Here is an 18,602-nt window from a genome sequence, read left to right as displayed (position 1 = left end):
CAGGCAAAGCAAGGTTGCGAAGCAAGCTAGGTCAGGTATCTGCAAGAGCCAAGTTCTAAACAGTTCAAGCCACAAGGCAAAGGCAGAGGTCAATGTCTGGGCAACATGTGGTCAGACCTGGAATCAGGAGACAGGGGCAAGGAGACAGCAGGACAGTCCAAGGGCAGCAAGAGCCTTGTTGTTCAGATAGCTTCCGCAGGAAACCTTATATAGCAAAGTAGGTAGGAGGATCCAATTAGTATTTGGGAGCTCAGGGCCAGCAGTAGGCAGCCTTTTCCCAGTGGGGCATGGTTCCCTGTCACTCCACCATTGTCCATGACCTGTGGCCTGATGGAGGACCAAGCTGGTGCTCAGCTCGGGGTTTGGGCCAGGTCCTGACAGCCAGTCAAGTTCCTGTCCTGCCTCCCCCACCTCTCGTATCTCTAACAGTTGTGTATGTATAGGAAGGAAGCAACTGTTCAATCTGTTCAGGGCCGTTGACTGCATGGTTGAAGCCAGCTTTTGTGTTCATTATGGAGTAGCAGATCTGATCTGGTCACTTCAGGTTTATATTTATCTTCATAGGAAGCAGTGATTGTGGTCAAGGCCTGGCAGTGTTCTTTCAGTGCAGAGCCACTGCTGACTTTACTGAATGAGAGAGGTACTTTACTGAATGAGACTTCACTGACTGAACCAGACGGATGAGTACAATTTTGAAAAATGTTTGACTTAAGAGCTTAGGTCACTTCCTTGCTTTTCAGAATTCTACCCTGTGGTTTTTATGAAGTCTAGAGTGCATTTTCAGACTTCTGGTCAAACTTGTAGAAAATGAGGTTGGTGCTGATCAGACACTATAGTCACATTAAGGAGACACTTGTCCCCAGAACTGGGATTAGTGCCTAGCAGGGCTAAACAAGTAAAGTTCATGAGATATTTGTATATGAAACATCTTAATTTCTGCAAAAGAGGGTCTTGTTGACCTGATTCTGCTCTCAGTTACCAGGATAAGTTAGAAGGTTGCGTGCATGTGGGTTGGGGATAGGAAATGGGGGATTGGGTTTAAGTCAGCAAATAGGAAAAACTAGTTGGCATGGTGTAGTATTAACAAAATGCCTCTCTCCAAATGACTATAACTATGATTTCATAGATTTCATAGACATTAGGGCTGGAAGGGACCTCGGAAGATCATTGAGTCCAGCCCCCCGCCCAAAGGGCAGGATGTCAGCTGGGGTCATAGGATCCCAGCAAGATAAGCATCCAGTTTCATCTTGAAGGTGTTCAATGAAGGCGCTTGAACAACCTCCGGTGGCAGGCTGTTCCAGACCTTGGGGGCTCGGACAGTAAAGAAATTCTTCCTTATGTCCAGCCTGAAACGATCTTGTAGTAGTTTGTGACCATTCGTCCTCGTCATCCCTTGGGGCGCTCTGGTGAACAAACGTTCCCCTAGATACTGGTGGTCACCCCTGATAAACTTGTAGGTGGCCATCAGATCACCCCTGAGCCTGCGCTTTTCCAGGCTAAAGAGCCCCAGGGCTCTCAGCCTGTCATCATAGGGTCTGCTTCCCTGACCTCTGATCATGCGCGTGGCTCTTCTCTGGACTCTCTCAAGCTTCTCCACATCCTTTTTGAATTGTGGAGCCCAAAACTGGACGCAGTACTCCAGCTGCGGCCTCACTAAGGCTGAGTACAGGGGGAGAATGACGTCCCGGGATTTGCTTGAGAAGCATCTATGGATGCAAGCCAGCATTTTGGTCGCTTTACTGGCCACAGCATCGCATTGCAGGCTCATGTTCATCATGTGGTCAATGATGACCCCCAAGTCTCTTTCTTCCATAGTGCTAACCAACATAGCACTGCCGAGCCTATAAGGATGCTGCGGGTTTTTTTTCCCCCAAGGTGGCAAACCTTGCATTTATCGGCGTTGAACACCATCAGATTCTCATCCGCCCACTTGCTTAGCCTGTCCAGGTCAGCCTGGATCATCCGCCTGTCTTCTGGTGTGGATGCTTTGCCCCAAAGTTTGGTGTCATCAGCGAACTTGGCCAGTCCGCTTCTGACTCCAGTGTCCACATCATTAATGAAGATGATGAACAGTATGGGTCCAAGGACAGAGCCCTGGGGGACCCCACTGGTCACAGGACACCACGATGAGCGACTTCCATCAATTACTACCCTCTGGGTCCGACCCCGGAGCCAATTTTCCAGCCAGTGGATCGTGGGGGACCCAAGGCGACAATTGGCCAGTTTCTCCAAGAGACGATCATGGGACACCAGATCGAAGGCTTTTTTGAAGTCAAGATATATGACATCAATCTCATCTCCCTTGTCCAGGTGATAGGTCACCTGGTCGTAGAAGGAAATGAGATTGGTCAAGCAAGACCTACCCGCAACAAACCCGTGCTGGCTATCCCTTAAGATGTTGGCGTCAGCCAGTCCATTAAGGATGGCCTCTTTAATAAACTTTTCTAAGATCTTCCCCGGGATAGAAGTCAGGCTGATGGGCCTATAGTTAGCCGGATCCACTTTCCTCCCTTTCTTGAAGATAGGCACCACGTTGGCCTTCTTCCAGTCTTCGGGCACTACACCAGAGCGCCAAGAGTTTTCAAAGATCCGCGCTAGAGGCTGGGCTATGATGCTCGCCAGCTCCTTGAGTACCCTGGGGTGAAGATTGTCAGGGCCGGCTGACTTGAAGGTATCCAGCTTCTCAAGATGTTCCTTCACAAAGTCAGCATTAATGGAGGGCAGGGGATCACCCTCACCCGGACTTCCCGGCCCTGTAGCAGGCACGGGCGTCCCATGGGGCTGATGAAAGACCGACGCAAAGTACCTATTTAATAGGTTGGCTTTTTCCTGGGCGTCAGTTGTCAGTTGCCCCATCTGGTTCAGCAGGGGTCCAATGTTGCCCCTGCTTTTCCTCCGGCTCCCCACATGTCTGAAAAAGGACTTTTTATTGTCCTTGATGCTCAAAGCTAGCTGGAGTTCAGTTGCAGCCTTGGCTTTCCTGTTCTGCTCCCTACAGGACCGGACCAGTGCAGAATAATCCTCCTTGGAGGTGACTCCCATCCTCCATCCTTTGTAGGCCTTTCTTTTTAGCCTCAGGAGGTCTGCTAGGTCCCTGGAGAGCCAGGGGGGCTGCTGTCCCCTCTTGCTGCCTTTCCTCCGAGATGGAATAGACTTAGTTTGTGCATTGAGGATTGCTCCCTTGACGAGCAACCACTCTTCTTGAACTCCCCTCTCCCTGTGGTCACAGTCCCTTAGGGCCTCACTGACAAGCCTCCTGAGCTTGTCAAAGTCGGCTTTCCTGAAGTCAAGGACTTGCGTGTTGCTGACTGACTTGCCAGCTTTTCGGCGGATGGTGAAGGTGATCAGCTCGTGGTCGCTGTCACCCAGCTTCCCATCGATCACTAGGTCGCCGACTAGGTCCTCCCCAGTAGCCAGCACCAGGTCGAGCAGCGCTTTGCCTCTCGTCGGCCCATAGACTTCTTGAGTCAGGTAGAGGTCATCCATGCACGAGAGGAAGCTCTGCGACCACTCAGATTTTGCTGAGCGATCCTCCCATGAGATGTCTGGGTAATTGAAGTCACCCATGACAACCATGGTCCTGGAACAAGCTGCCTCAGCCAGTTCCTGGGCAAACTCCTGGTCTAGCTCAGGACTTTGGGTGGGAGGTCTGTAATAGACTCCCACCATTGTGTCCCCTGTGCCATGTTCCCCACGGATTTTAACCCAGAGGGTCTCCAGCCGTCCACTCTGGTCGCCAATATCGGCTTGCAGGGACGCGTAGCTTTCCTTAACATAGAGAGCTACACCCCCGCCCCTTTTCTCTACACGATCCCTCCTGTACAGGGTATAGCCATCTATCCCCGTGGTCCAGTCTTGATAGTATAAATCAAAACATTATTTTTTAACTAGCTGAAAACTAATTGAGCTACATTGACTTGCATCAGCTGAGGATCTTACGCATTTCATTTCAAGGTTCACCAAGAACTTATTATTGAAAATCGCTTTAGATATAAAAGTATGTACATGATTAGAGTGACTAATAGTACTTGACTAGCTCAGACACTGGGGCAAGTCCTGCTACCACTGAAGCTTGTGATTGAAGTGAAGAGCAGATCTTCCACTGGCTCAGTGCATGCAACCTGGTGTTGTAAAACTTTTCCTTGCAGTGTCCTGGGTCTCTCTGGAGCAAGCCTTTCAGTCGCTTAAAATTACATAGCAATTTTATGGTCTGAGTAAAGAGAGGCTGCTTCAAAACCACTTAATTCTTGTGCCTCTGTATGACTCAAGGTAGTCAAGTTGTTTGAGAAGTTCAAACCATTCTGCCCTCTAATCCCACTCTTTTTTTCAGATGTACAGTGTGTTTGTGGCTGAAAGCTTTTCATTATCTAAAGAGACACTTCAGAATTACTTTATTTTCATGATGCAGCACCTGGTTAAATGCTTCCAGTTGGCAAAAACAACTGGCAAGTTGGCTAGAAAGATATTTCTTGTCCTGCTAAGGTCTAATGCTTCCATTTATCTTTGGCCTCCAACGCCTCTTTCCCCATTGATCCAAGACTTGATATGCATTTTTATTATTATAATACTATACCTATTACTTGACTGCTTCTGTGCATGAGAAGGACACATAAGGGTAAATCTCTAGCTATTCTGAGGGACTCTCTAAATGAGAATATACATCTTTCCAAGCACACACGTGTTCTTTCTGTTTATCTCATCTTGCTGTTACATTATTAGTAGTTTCAAGCTGGTTTATAGAGCCATTAAATTACAGTATCAAGAAATGAGCAATAGGGAAATAGTCCATTTCAAATAAGCCTGATTTTGCTTCATTAAGTGTTATACAAATGCAAACATTTGAAAATGATCTTCAAATCTAAATGCAGACTGTAGGTATCAAGCTTACTTTTGCTCTGTGGGGAGTATCTACCTTTACCTTAAAAACATTCAGTGGTTATTTATAGATATGCTTCATTACAGTGACATCTATGCAAAATGAGGATTCAGAGAAGAATAGCAGCTCTTTGCATTTATAAAATTTGAAGCTGAAAAATACATTTCTGGATGATCTGAATATTTTTTCTTTTGGGGGCAATGCTTCCCCCCTCAACCACACACACACACACACACACACACACACACACACACACACACACACACACAGATTTCCCTCAAACACATGTAAGCATCAAAATAGCAAATACTTTCAATGTTTTGGATACCATTCTTGGTATTGCTAATACATGTAAAAACTGTTGGTTAATTGAGCTAATGTGTTCCTTTTAGTTCTGAGAGGGGATTTTTCTTTCCAAGAGCCAAAGTATCTTGAGGTCAGAGGTGTCAAACTCATTTGTCTCCATGGGGCTGAGCCAGATTCTCAGGTTTCCCATGTCCTGGATGACCCACAAGTAGCAGTGGGGTAAAATCCCAAAGCTGCCAGAGCCTCTGTTTCAGCACAGCTCTAGAACCCAGGGAGTAAATGCAGCTGCTGCTTGCCCCTTCTTTTCCCCTTGCCACCAGTTTTAGTCACCAGGGTTGACTAAGAGCCCCAATTAATTAATACTGCTCCTGGAAGAGCTCTAACAGCCACAGCAACAAACCCCTTCAAGAAGACCCCTGGGCTATATGACCTACCTGCATGGACCATATACTTGATACCCCTGCTCCAGATAAAAGCAGTGTGAACAGAATGAAGAATTTGCATAAGTTAAAACCTCATATGTACTGTGGATACTATGTTTGTGCTCCTTTTTCTGTTCTTGCCATTAAATCTAAATAACTTTTGAATGTTTTCTTTTGTCATTCAGCTGAAGGAAACTCAAAGTGAACATCAGCCAGAGATCATTCAGCTGCCCTGTTGAAGATATTACATAAACTTTTCATGGTAGCTTCCCATATGCACTTATTGGAGTAGATTATTTGTGCTGTTTTAACTATGAATATTATGAAATATGTATTGGGCAGGCATTAGACCAGTAGAGCAGCTAGTCTATATGTGCTTGGAACTGTATGCCACCCTGCATTAAAAGTCACCAAGAACTTTGCCATTGATATATGTATGGGAGCAGTTGCGTAAACTCTGTAAGCACTTCCAAAAATCAAAGCTTTCTATTTCCTCAACTGATGGGTTCTTCAAACAATGAGTCCCTCTACTCACAGAACTGTTTTCTATTCCCCTGGCAATAAAGCCACCTGCAAACACAGGCTATTTCATGAAAAATCAGACTAATGATGTTGAAATAATGTTTGCAAGCTTTATGGTAACAATTCTGATTTTGGTTGTTCAGGTTGATGTTTTGGAGACCATTTTGCAGTCTGTTCCCGAGGCAAAAACAGATCCAGAACCATCTCAAGAAGAAGTCACGGCATCAGTACCCAAGCCAAAACAAACAGAATCAGAAGAAACATCAGAAGAATCAGAGTGGCCCAGGGTGCCTGAATACCTCACTCAATTCAAAGTAAGGGGTTTCTTTCTTACAGCTTTACTAAGCTGCAGCAGGTTTCTACTGTATGCAGTAGCAAGTAAATAACTTCCTTTTATACTAGTAGGGGACAACCATTCAGTGCATCAGTTATGCTACCTGGCATGTTTTAAACTGATTTTGAAATGCATTTTAATTGAAGGCAATTTCCTGTTTGAGGCAAAGAATCAAATGCTTAAAGCTACTTGTGTCTGTCTGCTGGGATTTTATCTTTACTTTTCATACATCAGACTGATAAATCAAAATCTAGTTAGTGAACATGCTGTGTCATTACAGATCCATTATCTGGCCTTCTGTGAGCTATGTCTTGTTACATTATATTGGTCAGATATTGTCCAGGTTCTGTTGTTCATTTAATGACAACATTTACAAATAAGATTGCAACTTAAAACTTCAGTCTGGGATATCAGATAAGTCTCTATTTCTCCTTTCCCTTTTTTAAGTCTTCCAACCACTGTTAACATGCAAAATGCAAATTCTTGATCTCATCATGATAACACTCATACATAAATAGACTATTTTTTATATTATCACTCCAGTGATTTGCACTGTTGTAATATCTGATGCCTTAATTAATTGTTTTGAAGCTATACTTCCAGCAGTGGTTGGTAATTAATGGATTTTTTCTTTTCTTACACAGTACAAGCAGCATGTCAGCTTTTTCATTACTGCTTTCATGACCATGGACAGTTGCTTTGGCCACATATACTTGTTTTTCTAAACAAGTTTTGGAAGTCGTTTAGCTTTACTACTTTGGCCTTTTTATTCCCCCCCCCCCCCCATGTAATGTTATTTGAGCTAAGCACCTTTTAGAATCAAACCCATTTGTATAAACCCTACAAAGACTAAAAGACTGGTACAAGAATGCCCAATGTGAATCCTGGTGCCAACTGCAGTCCACAGCTACATGCTCTGTACAAGAACAAGGGTGGAGAGAAAACTGAATTACTGTTGTTTTTTCCACTGTTGCAGTTTCAAACTGCAACCAGGATCTGTTAATAGCTAGATCCAAATACATCAATAATGCATGTATGTGTTTTATAATTTAAAAAAATGTGTAATGAGGACACAGACAGATTTATTGGAGACAGCAGGCTCTGGTCAAGTTGCCTTCAGTCTTAAGGTGCTTGAGTAAACCCCTGCCTTCATACAACTGACAGTTTTGCTTTTTGTTCAGCTGACAGAAGCTTATATTTTTCCATCTGATGTAGACAACTTATGCTCTCCATACTGTATGTGCATGGGTGAATCAGTAATCGCACCATGTCTCCGTGCTGCATTTCCATTCCATGTTAAGTCACAGCAGGCCAATAAACTGCTGTTTAATAAGCTATGACTGTGCCCCAGACCTAGGGTTGCTCGACTTGGCTTTTTTTATATATACTAATGGCTTCATTTCTATGTTTAGTCTTCAAAATGGCCATTTTTGGAAATGTTATAAATGACCCTTTTCAGAGAGGCTAACAAGTAAGGTGCCTAGTAAGATGTGGAGGTACCCTTCAAGGGACTAGGATTTGAGAGCACTTGGATACTTCCAGATCAAGCTGTTAGAACTATAATTTAGACTCTGTTATAAAAAGAGTTGAACAAAATAAATTATCTATCCACAAATACCACATGTTAAGGCTCGCTATTCAGTACAACTTTCTTCCAGCAACTCTTCCCATCTGCGTAAGTGATCAGTGGATAGGCATGTCATTGCAGAAATGCCGTCTTCATTGTCACGTGTCAAGGCACATACAACATTATTCTGTCTAAAAGCAACGTTCCTTTTTGGGCTGCAAGTAGAGCCATGGGGAATCGATATAAAAAAGTCAAAGTGTGTGTCTGTCTCATACCTGTGGTATGTATGGCCGGTTCCTTTCCTAAAATGTGAGTTTCATTTACATATTACACATTATTAAGCAGAGTCCCAAAGTTCAATTATATCATAACGCTCCTCCAATTTCTAGTCCTTTTTAATTTCTTTTTGTATAAAGTTCTCCTCCCGTGTGTCCCACTCAGGAGTTTGAGTGACTTACAGTAGTATATTTAAACAAACAAGTCTACTCTGGCAGCATGAAAGTATCTGCAAGGAATTCCATCTGCTACACCCAGCATATATGCTGGCAGCATCTGAAACAGAACAAGGGACCAAAATGCCCAAATATCATCAAGTATTCTCTTAGTCTGGTGACATCAAAGCAAAGCATTTGGGACCCCTTTTGCAATTTTTTTTGTAACAGAATATACATGTTCAACAGTTATGGACCTCTGTTAGTCAAATCTATGTCCACTTAAAATCTTCCTGGCCTTTGACCGAACATAGGGTGAAGCTAACACCCTGGGGAGGAGGAGCCAGATCCAGGCCGACCTCAACAGGTTGGAGAATTGGGCAGAGAGCAACAGGATGCAATTCAATAAGGACAAGTGCAAGGTGCTGCATTTAGGGAGAAAAAATTGCCATCATACCTATAGGCTGGGGGGTGACCTTCTCAGTACCACTGAGGCGGAAAGAGATCTTGGAGTCACTGTTGACTCCAGGATGAACATGAGTCATCAATGTGATGACGTAGTCAGCAGAACCAATCACACTTTGTTGTGCATCCATAGGTGCTTCACAAACAGGTCCAGGGAAGTGATTCTCCCTCTCTACGCAGCACTGGTCAGGCCACAGCTGGAGTACTGGGTCCAGTTCTGGATGCTGCAGTTCAAGTGGGATGCAGACAACCTAGAGAGGGTCCAAAGAAGAGCCACTCGTCTGATTGGAGGCCTGCAGGGAAGGCCCTATGAGGAAAGGTTAAGGGACCTTAATCTCTTCAGCCTCTCCAAGAGAAGGCTGAGAGGGGACCTTGTGGTGGCATACAAATTCACAAGGGAAGAGCAACACAAAGTAAGATATGCTCTGTTGTTCCAGGGGGTTCCCTGGTAAACAAGGAACAATGGCCATAAGCTATTGGAGAGTAGGTTTAGACTGGACATTGGAGAAAAATTCTTCATGGTCAGGGTTGCCAGGATCTGAAATGGGCTTCCAGGGGAGGTGGTGCTCACCCCATCCTTAAGAGTGTTTAGGAGGAGACTGGACAGGCACCTGGCTAGGATCACATGATCCCAGGTTTGGTGACCCTTTTCTTGCCTGCCAGGGGCAGGGGGTCAGACTACATGGCCCACTGAGGTCCCTTCTGACCCTAGAATCTATGGGAAAAAGCCAACGTGGTTCTGCTGTTCTGGGCAAGGAGAAATGGAGAGGGTTCTAGATGGACACTGCAGTCTCTTGCGCACTGCAGAATTGAGCCCCATAGCTCAATAGCAACTCTCCCTGCCAGTTCTGAGCAAATTGGAGGAATGTGGTCAGTGTCATATAAAACTCAGCATGGTGCAGAGTGGGAAAAACAGCTGGCCATGACTCCAGCACCCAGGCTTCCATCCAGGTGCCTTGTGTGTGGGCCGGGGGCGAGCCGGGCCCATCTTTGCGCATGCGGGCTGTGGCCAGCAGCCCGGGCACACGGGGCCGGAGGAGACCAGGGGTGAGCTAGAATTAGTCACGGACGCGTAGTGGTTGATTTAAGATTATTTTACTTACACCGAAGATGGTCACGGTGCAGGCAGGAAAACTTGCTTGAGTTGCGGTTACAGATAGAAAAGAAGAGAGGTGGACTAGAGTTCCTTCCCGTGAACACTCTTCTAGCCCATCCGGTTGGAGGCTCTAAACTGCGAGCCTGTCGCGCCAACCGAAGAAAGTACTCAAAACAAAGAGCTCTGAATACACTCACACGAAGTTTGCTAGGCTCCATGGATCCTTTTTGCGCGCAGGGAAGAAGGATACATCGGGATTGCGCTCGGTGACGGGGAGAGGCTATAGGCTGATCAGACTTCTGTTGCCTGCTTGAAACGCGTTGGGTCCGTAAGGATCCGCAGCGCTTAGAGACCTTCACACAGCGTGAAGTCTCCTCCTCCTGGTGTTCGTGGAGTCCTCCAACTTGGGCGGAAACCACTCAAGCCTCTTATACGGCTAGCAAGCCAATTGCTAGCCGCCACGTAGGAATAATTTAGAACTATCCAATGGTGGGGCACAAATTTGAATATGAATGGCGGGAACTCCTTGCAACGAGCATTTCTGTGCTGCAAAGAAGAAATGCACACTGCAAAGAAAGCTACAAAACGGCGGGAACTTCTTTTGCACCCGGGGTTCTCCTCTGCAGTGGAAAACTCCACCGTGCAAAGAAGCTACAATTTGGCGGGAACAATTTAGCAGTGCCGAAGCACACAAAACAAAAATCACACCTTTGGGTTGTGACACCTTGTAGTTCCCTTTGCATTGGGGAATAAATTACACATGCATGTCTGTATGCTTGAGTGCAGCATTTGTCAGTCTTCCACATGCAAAGCTTTTTATTTATGCCTTTGTGCAGGGAGCCAGGGACAGGGGACTATAGTGGGAGCCTCTTTAGATGAGACATTAAGATTTCATACATCTGCGTAGTGGTTAAATAAAAGACAGGCAGATAGTAATGAAAGAACATGAAGGAGCAATGGGTAAAGGCTCTGCTTAAAGCCTTGCCATATTTGTCCTTCAGGAAGCGCCTTCTGTGCTGTAGCTATCTACATCTTTAAGCCAGTTAAGTGCCTTTGTCAGTGCAACATCAGGCTTATACCTTAAACTTCCAGAGGCAGAAATAGTTGTACTGGATGATCTATATCATACATCACTTAAGTGAATTAATATTTTTATACTTTATGAGGTACTCCAAACATACACACAGCCAACACATAAGCAAAGTACAAGAAAGAAATACTTCATGACTTTCTGGCCAAGTTCTACACTTGGCAACACAGCTTTAATCAAAAGCAACCTTGCCAAACAGAGACAGAAAAAGGAATGGTGCAAGGTCTCCCTAAGCAGAGTTGAACTTCAGATCACATCAGTTGTTGGGGAAAATCTGTAGGGGAGTATGGTGGGATTTGCTGTAGCTGCAAGAACTCTTGGTACCTATTTAGTATGCCATTAGTAAGACTATCTAAAAACAATTTGCATCTTTGGAAAGGGATGCTAATAGGGGTCATCCAGATCAAATCCTTACATCAGCCCTGGGATAGAAAGAAGCCAGAAGTGTTTAGTTTACATTTGTTGTAGTTGGCCAGTTAGCTATCATTTGAAATTTAAAATTTTTGTTATGTCATTTCTCTTTTAGTTTTGCAAGTTTGGTCAGCAGTTACTTAACTCTATTAAACTTGATTTTATTTGATAATAAGAGCTGAGGTAAGTTCCCAATCCTCCCAAATGCAGGAAAAATGCTGTTAGCGTTGCACAATCATTTTGCTAAGGTAAATGCATAAATTAACTTATCCATGAGCAGTGATTGTACTTTCTGCTTTCTAGTTAGAAAGCATCCTGCTTTCTCTAGCCTCTGATGAAATAAGTTGTTGTTTATGAAAGCTTATGCGTCTCTGATTTAGTCAGTCTACAAGGTCTACCCTACCTTCTGATTGACTTATCCAGCAATAATGGCACAGCTCCAACTGTTACATGCAACAGTTGTTGTGGCTGTTCTGTGGCTGACTAACTTTTTTAAAAGAAAACTCATTTTTTCCACAGGAGCTGTACTCCAAGCTGTATTCACTTGGCAAGGTGGAATCTGAAAGCTTGCTGACACTGACCACCCAACTTGTCAAGGAAAAGCTGCCAGCCTGTGAAGTGGAAGACATTGCTAAATATGAGGAGAAGCTTAAGAAGTGGGAGCAGGAACAAACGTTTCTCACTGAGAGAGAGAAAGAGCTTCAAGAAAAGGCCAGGCAGGCGCTAGAAGCAAGGAAATTAGCTGATGCATCTGTTCAATAGTACAACTCAGAGACTGCTGTATTGCTATAGATCTTTTGGTAATAAACTTAAGTGCATGCCGCTATTAATACAGTACTACAACCATGCTGTGAATGTGACATTAAATGTATGCAAATTAAACTCTAACTCTAATTGTTTCCATCCATTCAGCCTGTTTTCTGAAGTAAAATGCATACAGTTTAGAACTATCCCTGCATATTACTCTAGTTAGCAGTGGGAAAGTTAGAGGAAGAGATTAAGAGAGATGAGAAGCAGCCAGCTGTTTGGTGGATGGCTTTGAGACCAGAGCAAGTTTGAACCAAAGAAAAGAAAAACCATCAAAAAGCAAATGCCTTAGCTGATCTTTCTTCCCTTCACTTTGTTTTTATCTCAGTGCACTAGGGCCTTCTCCATAACAGAAAAGAATTCCTGGGCTTCCTGTAGCTCATGAGGATTAATATGATAGACACCAGCAACTCCTATTTGGACAAATCCAGTTACTAAATATAGACTCAGAAGTCTAATTTTGACTCCTCGTTTTTGAAAACTTAGCCTATGCGGTTAAGGCTGGTACAGGCACACAAACGTTTCCACTTCACTCATTCCCTCTACTCAAACATTGAAGTCAGTGAAGAGGCATTCCCATCTCCACCTTCAAACACCAGCAAGCCATCATTTCCCTTAATTTTGAGGCATTGCAGACCCTCTGCCTGTTTATTCCTGACCTCAGATGCTTATGTAATCTTAATGACCTGAAGTCATTGAGAGGTGTCAGAAACAGTTAACAGGGCATGCTGTGAGCACAGACGAAGACGAAGACGAAGTTGGGGACAGACAGGAATTATGGTAGATTAGGACCATCCTATCTATTTTTTGTTCTATACTGTTACTACGTGTGTTCAAATCAGTGGGCCTGGTTGAACTTCATCCAAGGTTGCTGAAGGAATTGGCCAGTGTCATAGCAGAGCCACTGGCACAGCTGTTCAAGCACTCACGGTGCTCTGGTCAGGTCCCAGAGGACTGGGAAAGGGCCAATGTGATCCCTATTTTCATGAAGGGGAAGAGAGAAGAACCAGAAAACTATAGGTCAGTTAGTCTCTATCTCTATCTTTGAAAACTCTGGAAAAATCATTAAGGATCACATTTATGGGAGCCCAGCAGGGGAAATAATGCTGAAAAGAAATCAGCACGGATTCATCGCAGGTAGGTCCTGTCTGACTAACCTTGCTTCTTTTTATGGCCAGGTCACAAAATGTTTAGATGCAGGAGTTGAAGTAGATGTCATCTACCTAGACTTTTAAGAAGGCATTCGATACAGTATCTCATTCTGCTCTTGTAATGAAACTGACAGGTTGTGATGTAGATGATTACATGGTCAGGTGGGTGGCAAATTGGCTTGGGGTTGCACCCAGGGAGCGGTGGTGGATGGGCAGTGGACTTCTGCAATACTCAGTCCTTGAACCGATGCTATTCAATGTCTTCATCAGGGACTTAAGTTTCTCCCTTAACAGAAAGGAAGTCCAGGTAACAACCATTGTGTGTTGTATCCTGGTGGAACACTACTGCAGCAGCTAGCTCTAATTTAGCAGAGTGTTTGATAAGTATTTTTTTACCTTAACCTAGGATTGTCCATTGAAATTGTTATAAAGAACTCTTTCGTGACTCCAATACGACTCAGAACCCCAAAACCAAACTATGCACATCTGCAGTAAAGTGAGTTTGAATGTAGGACAAGTCCTTCAGATCATGTACATTTAAAAGCAAACCTCTCCTAGTTCCAGCGTGTTAGCTCAAGATCTACCTCAGCTTCTGTTTGTGTTGTAACATTGCAATGGAAGTACTCACCCAGCTTCCGGATCCAACTACACAGCCAAGCTCCATTTCTTCTCAATAAAGACAGTCTCCTCTCAGCTAGTGAATCTTTCTTTTGAGCTAGAAAGTAAACACCAGTTCTTGTTCCTCTAAGTCCTTCCTTTGTATGCAAGGAACTGAGGACATCCAGGCATCTCCTTCCACCCTCTCTGCAAGCTCCTGCTTGACATCTCTTAAAAAGAGACCAGCTAGGATTCAGGTCCCTACTACCTCAACTGTTTCAAGCTAAAAACAGACCTACTCCTACTCTCCACAAGTTTTAGATCTATTAAGAATAACCCTGTGCTCCTTAATCAGGGGCTCTGATCAAAGGGCTCACAAATAGTCCTGTATCTGTGAGCCCCTACCACAGCCCCTTAGTATGAACCCACAGTTTCAGATTGTCTGCTCAATCTTTGACTTTCAGCTCAAGCACAATCCTTTCCTTGGAATCCTCTTCCTAGCCTCATGGCAGTCCTGAGCTTCACACAAGGCTCTTCCCTATCCTACCATGAAGAAACACCATACCCCTGTGATTTGTGCTACAAGATGCTTTTATTGTTCCACATCACATGACTATCATGTGACCTCTTTAAACACTAGGACACATGCTTACCAGGTACCTGCTGGTGCTGGGCTGGTCCACAAGGGGAGCATTGCTGTAGTTCTTGTTTCTTTAACTGCCATCATGTGATCCTCAGTAGTGCTGCAACGAGCTTGACACTGCTTCTATTTATTTAGCTTTAAATTATAAAAAGGCCTATACAGGAGCTGTAAGAGCCTTGCAAGTTAACTAATATTACAACAGGCAGCATTAGAAACACACACACACACACAAACAAATAAGCCAGCCTACTACACAAAGCCCCTTTCTGTCCCACTTGGTTCCAGAAACACACCCAATCCTTTACTAAAACTCTATCAATGGGGTTTTTGCATCATGCTTGGAAGACCACCAAATCTGGGCTATTTCAGAATATAACCTCTTCCATGTCTAGAATGAAGGGAATCCAGACCAAGTACCTTTGCCAACTGTGCCCATGCCAAGTGTGGCACAGGAGGAGAGCCATACTGTTGCATTGGCAGGCCCCAGGCTATCTTACAACTTTCAGGGTCATAACCAAATTTAAACTCCACTGGGAGATCCAGGTCTCCACCAATCCCCTAGTTCTACTTCAGTCCCACTGAGCATCCCCCTGTCTAATCAGCAAGCTCTCAACCACACACTGATACCTCAGAGCTTCACAACCCACTGCCACATTTAGGCCAGCTCTTCCAATTCAGGGATCTTTCAGGTTTGAGGGTAACCTATTTCTAATCCCCACCCCCAAATTCAGCAAATTTCTCCCTCCAATTACTGACCCATCATCTCATATGTCTTCCCCAATCCCTCAGCAATACCCTACTGCCAGCATAGTAGACCCAGGCCAAGGAAACTTGTGTCTTTTTCCAGGTCAGCAACTTCCTCACGTCTCCGACACACCATGTCTCCCACAAATCTCACCCTGGTGCTCAGTAGCAACAATATTGCTAAGGGTGGGCAAGTGGAGCACCAGCCTGGGGCACCAGAGCGGACACAATATTACTGCCACTGGTAAAGAGGCTGTCTCTGCTTCTCTAGTTGGACTGGGCTGGCTTGGCAAATTGTGGGGAATAAGCAGGTATAATAACATCAAAATCATCTAAGAATATCAATGTTCAGTTGTCTGATTGATTGGTACAATGTAAGTGAGCATTCTCTATGGCTGTCTCAAGGCACATAGGTCCAGTAAATGCCTGTGCATATAAAATAGCAAGGAAAATCAGTAGCAGCATCAGCTTGTTTTGTCTCACTTCCTTCCCCCACCTCATATAAAAGGTAAAATTTCTCTTTCTCCCTTCTCCTGACTCATGTCCCATTTGCCACATTTTGCAGTCTGTTTTCCAGCTGCTGGATATATCATCCCAGTCATATTCAATGCAATTGTGCACACATACAGCAATGGCAGAATAATATATTTGGGACCAAGCTTTCAAAGGGCTCACCCCAGCCTTCATTTGTCTGTCTGCTCTTCAAATGTTTGAATGCCTCTCATGTGAGAAGGGATACCTCCATGTGCAGCTAGCAGTGCCTATGCTAACATCAGTGATAAAATAGGTTTGGCTCGTGGTAAAAAGTGGGCCTGCCTAACCAGCTGCTTCTGTTTTAAAAATAAAGCTCTCTATTCCTTACAAATATGAAAGCTTTATTAACTGAATGAGTCCTGCACCGCTTCTCTTTGAAACATAAGGAAGTTCACTTTGGGCTCACATGTCAGCTCTTCCCCAGCAATAAAGTCTCAAACACCCGTCACTGTTTGACATTGCATTGCTCCGCGTAGCACCATTTCAAACACAGTCCCTTAAAGCTGCTGCACTTCAAGCAGGATGTTGAAAACCTTCCAATGAAGACCAACCTTTTTCTCTTACTTGGCAGTAATTGCACCTCCTTTTATGTATCCTGTATCCCTCTAGAAATGCATACCCACATTTTATTTTCCTTCTGCACTGCAGCTGCAGGTTGAAATAAATGCTAGAGGAATTTTTTTAACATGTTTTCGTATTTTCTGTCTGACACTTTCTAAGTTAAGTTGGTTTCTTTCTTTCTGTAAAGGCTTCGGAATAGTTTTTGTACTTCATATACCACATGCAGGCAGCCAAGGACATTTGGTACAGAAAGAATGGTGATAGCTATAAGGAATATTTCCATACACAGTAACTGAATTGCAAATAGGGTGCACCTAAGTAACTAATCAGTACAAGTGCAATCAGTTGTCCAATTTACAGGTACAGGTGTAGTACATTTGTAGATGTATAATTGCACACATGCTTACACAAGACGTAGCATCCTCCTACTAAAACCAAATAAGATACAATTTAGATAAAATTGGTATATGCATTAATTTGGCTAGCATCTGAAAAGTAGCAGCACTCTAAGGATTCAAAATATTATTTTTTCATTTGAAATGCAGATTGCTGAGATAAATTCCCAACTGACATCAAATACTTTGGCTATTAGGTAAGGCAATTCTCCCTTCCTCAGCTGTTACTGACAGAATACTTTAAAGTGGACACTGAAGACCAATATCCATTATTCATAAGAGAAATATGTCTCTATTCCCTTGCATCTCCCTTACATAAATGTCCTTTGTATGTTCTCTAGAATTTATCCAGTGACACATTAACCTGTTCAAGTAAGGCTAATAAGTACACTTATATCTCCTGATGAGCAATGTACATCCATTATATCCAACACCTATTGCTCAGAGTGAACCATCTCCTGATCTAAACTAACTTAAAATGCCAAAATTATCCCTTCTTAACTTCAGACTATTATACCTGGATTATGACCCCTACACTTTCTTTGCACTTTTCTTGCAGCACATTTAGGCCATGAAGCTGGCTTTGTTAGCATAGTGATGTTTTGTTAGCTTTTGGAATCCTCAATTTTAGGGATATATAAGGCAAGAAATAAAATATTACTGGAGACCTTGTAGCCTCTATTAAACAGTGCAACTGAGAAGAATCCTGGGGGATTGCTCTCATTTGAGGCTGAAACCAAGCTGGTTTGGGGCTGAAACTGTGCAGTTTATGTAACATAGGTATAAAGTGATGTCTAGACTGAAGATACTTGATAAGCAAGCAGCCACATTCTGTCTTAGTTGTCATCTTGTGGTTGGATCACTGCCAAGGGCAAGGATAACTGACAACTTCTGTACCTGAAAAAAACGATGCGGTGTTAAGCACATACATTCAAATATAATAATCTTAGCAACTGCTGCTACCGGGATACCTCACAACAGCAGGGACTCCAGAGGATCTCTGGCAAATGATCCTGTGAAATAAACAGCAGACACATTCCCACAATGGTGAGAAAGAGATGTAAACTCTGGCATATCCCCCATTTCATTAACAGTCAAAATGACTGGAGTCTATTTGGGCCCTCAGCATGCACTTCTATTAAGTACTGTGTAAATTGCTAACCTAGGTCAGAAGAGTGGTGGTATGGCAACATAAAACTGGGTGTTACCCAGACTAAGGGACACTGCAACCACAACATCCTTACTAAGTATCTTAAAGAGCCCATAAACGCATTGGCAGGAAGGACTGACAGAAAAGAGCTCTATATTCCCCTTAGGAAAGAGGCCTCAGGGTTGACAAGCAATTGCTTCAGGGGCTATCAACATTAAAGGAAGGGACCCTGCCTACCTTGCTATGTTCAGAGGGAATGCTGCCTCATGAGCATGGCGTTGAATTTAGCCTAACAGTTCTAAAAGAGTCCCTTCATGAGTCAGATCTTAATTCATGGCCAAGATCATCAGCTAACATGACCAGTGTCAAGACCGAAAATTAAGATTGTTGTTGTGGTCAAGGAGATCAGAGAACTGAAGATGTGACTTGCATTGCTCCAGTCTAACTTTCTCTACGTTGCTTCACAAACACAAAATATAATAACTGGAGAGCTGGTTGAA

General features: G+C 43.8%; 1 protein-coding gene across 2 annotated transcripts in view; it reads left to right on the top strand.

The window, feature by feature from the left end:
• Positions 1–12,427, top strand: part of MRPS27 (mitochondrial ribosomal protein S27) — a 72,340-nt gene extending 59,913 nt beyond the window's left edge. For both annotated transcript variants that reach the window (XM_014594484.3, XM_006274635.4), the window contains exons 10-11: positions 6,270–6,440; positions 12,040–12,427. In XM_014594484.3, coding sequence (XP_014449970.1) covers positions 6,270–6,440; positions 12,040–12,282 — 414 coding nt within the window. In that variant the 3' untranslated portion in view covers positions 12,283–12,427. The remainder of the gene's footprint in view (positions 1–6,269; positions 6,441–12,039) is intronic.
• The last annotated feature ends 6,175 nt before the right edge of the window (positions 12,428–18,602 follow it).

The sequence above is a fragment of the Alligator mississippiensis genome, chromosome 3 (genome assembly GCF_030867095.1).
Source record: "Alligator mississippiensis isolate rAllMis1 chromosome 3, rAllMis1, whole genome shotgun sequence".
NCBI lineage: Eukaryota > Metazoa > Chordata > Crocodylia > Alligatoridae > Alligator > Alligator mississippiensis.
The sequence above is the reverse complement of the archived record's forward strand: the minus strand, read 5'-3'. Positions and strand labels throughout refer to the sequence as shown.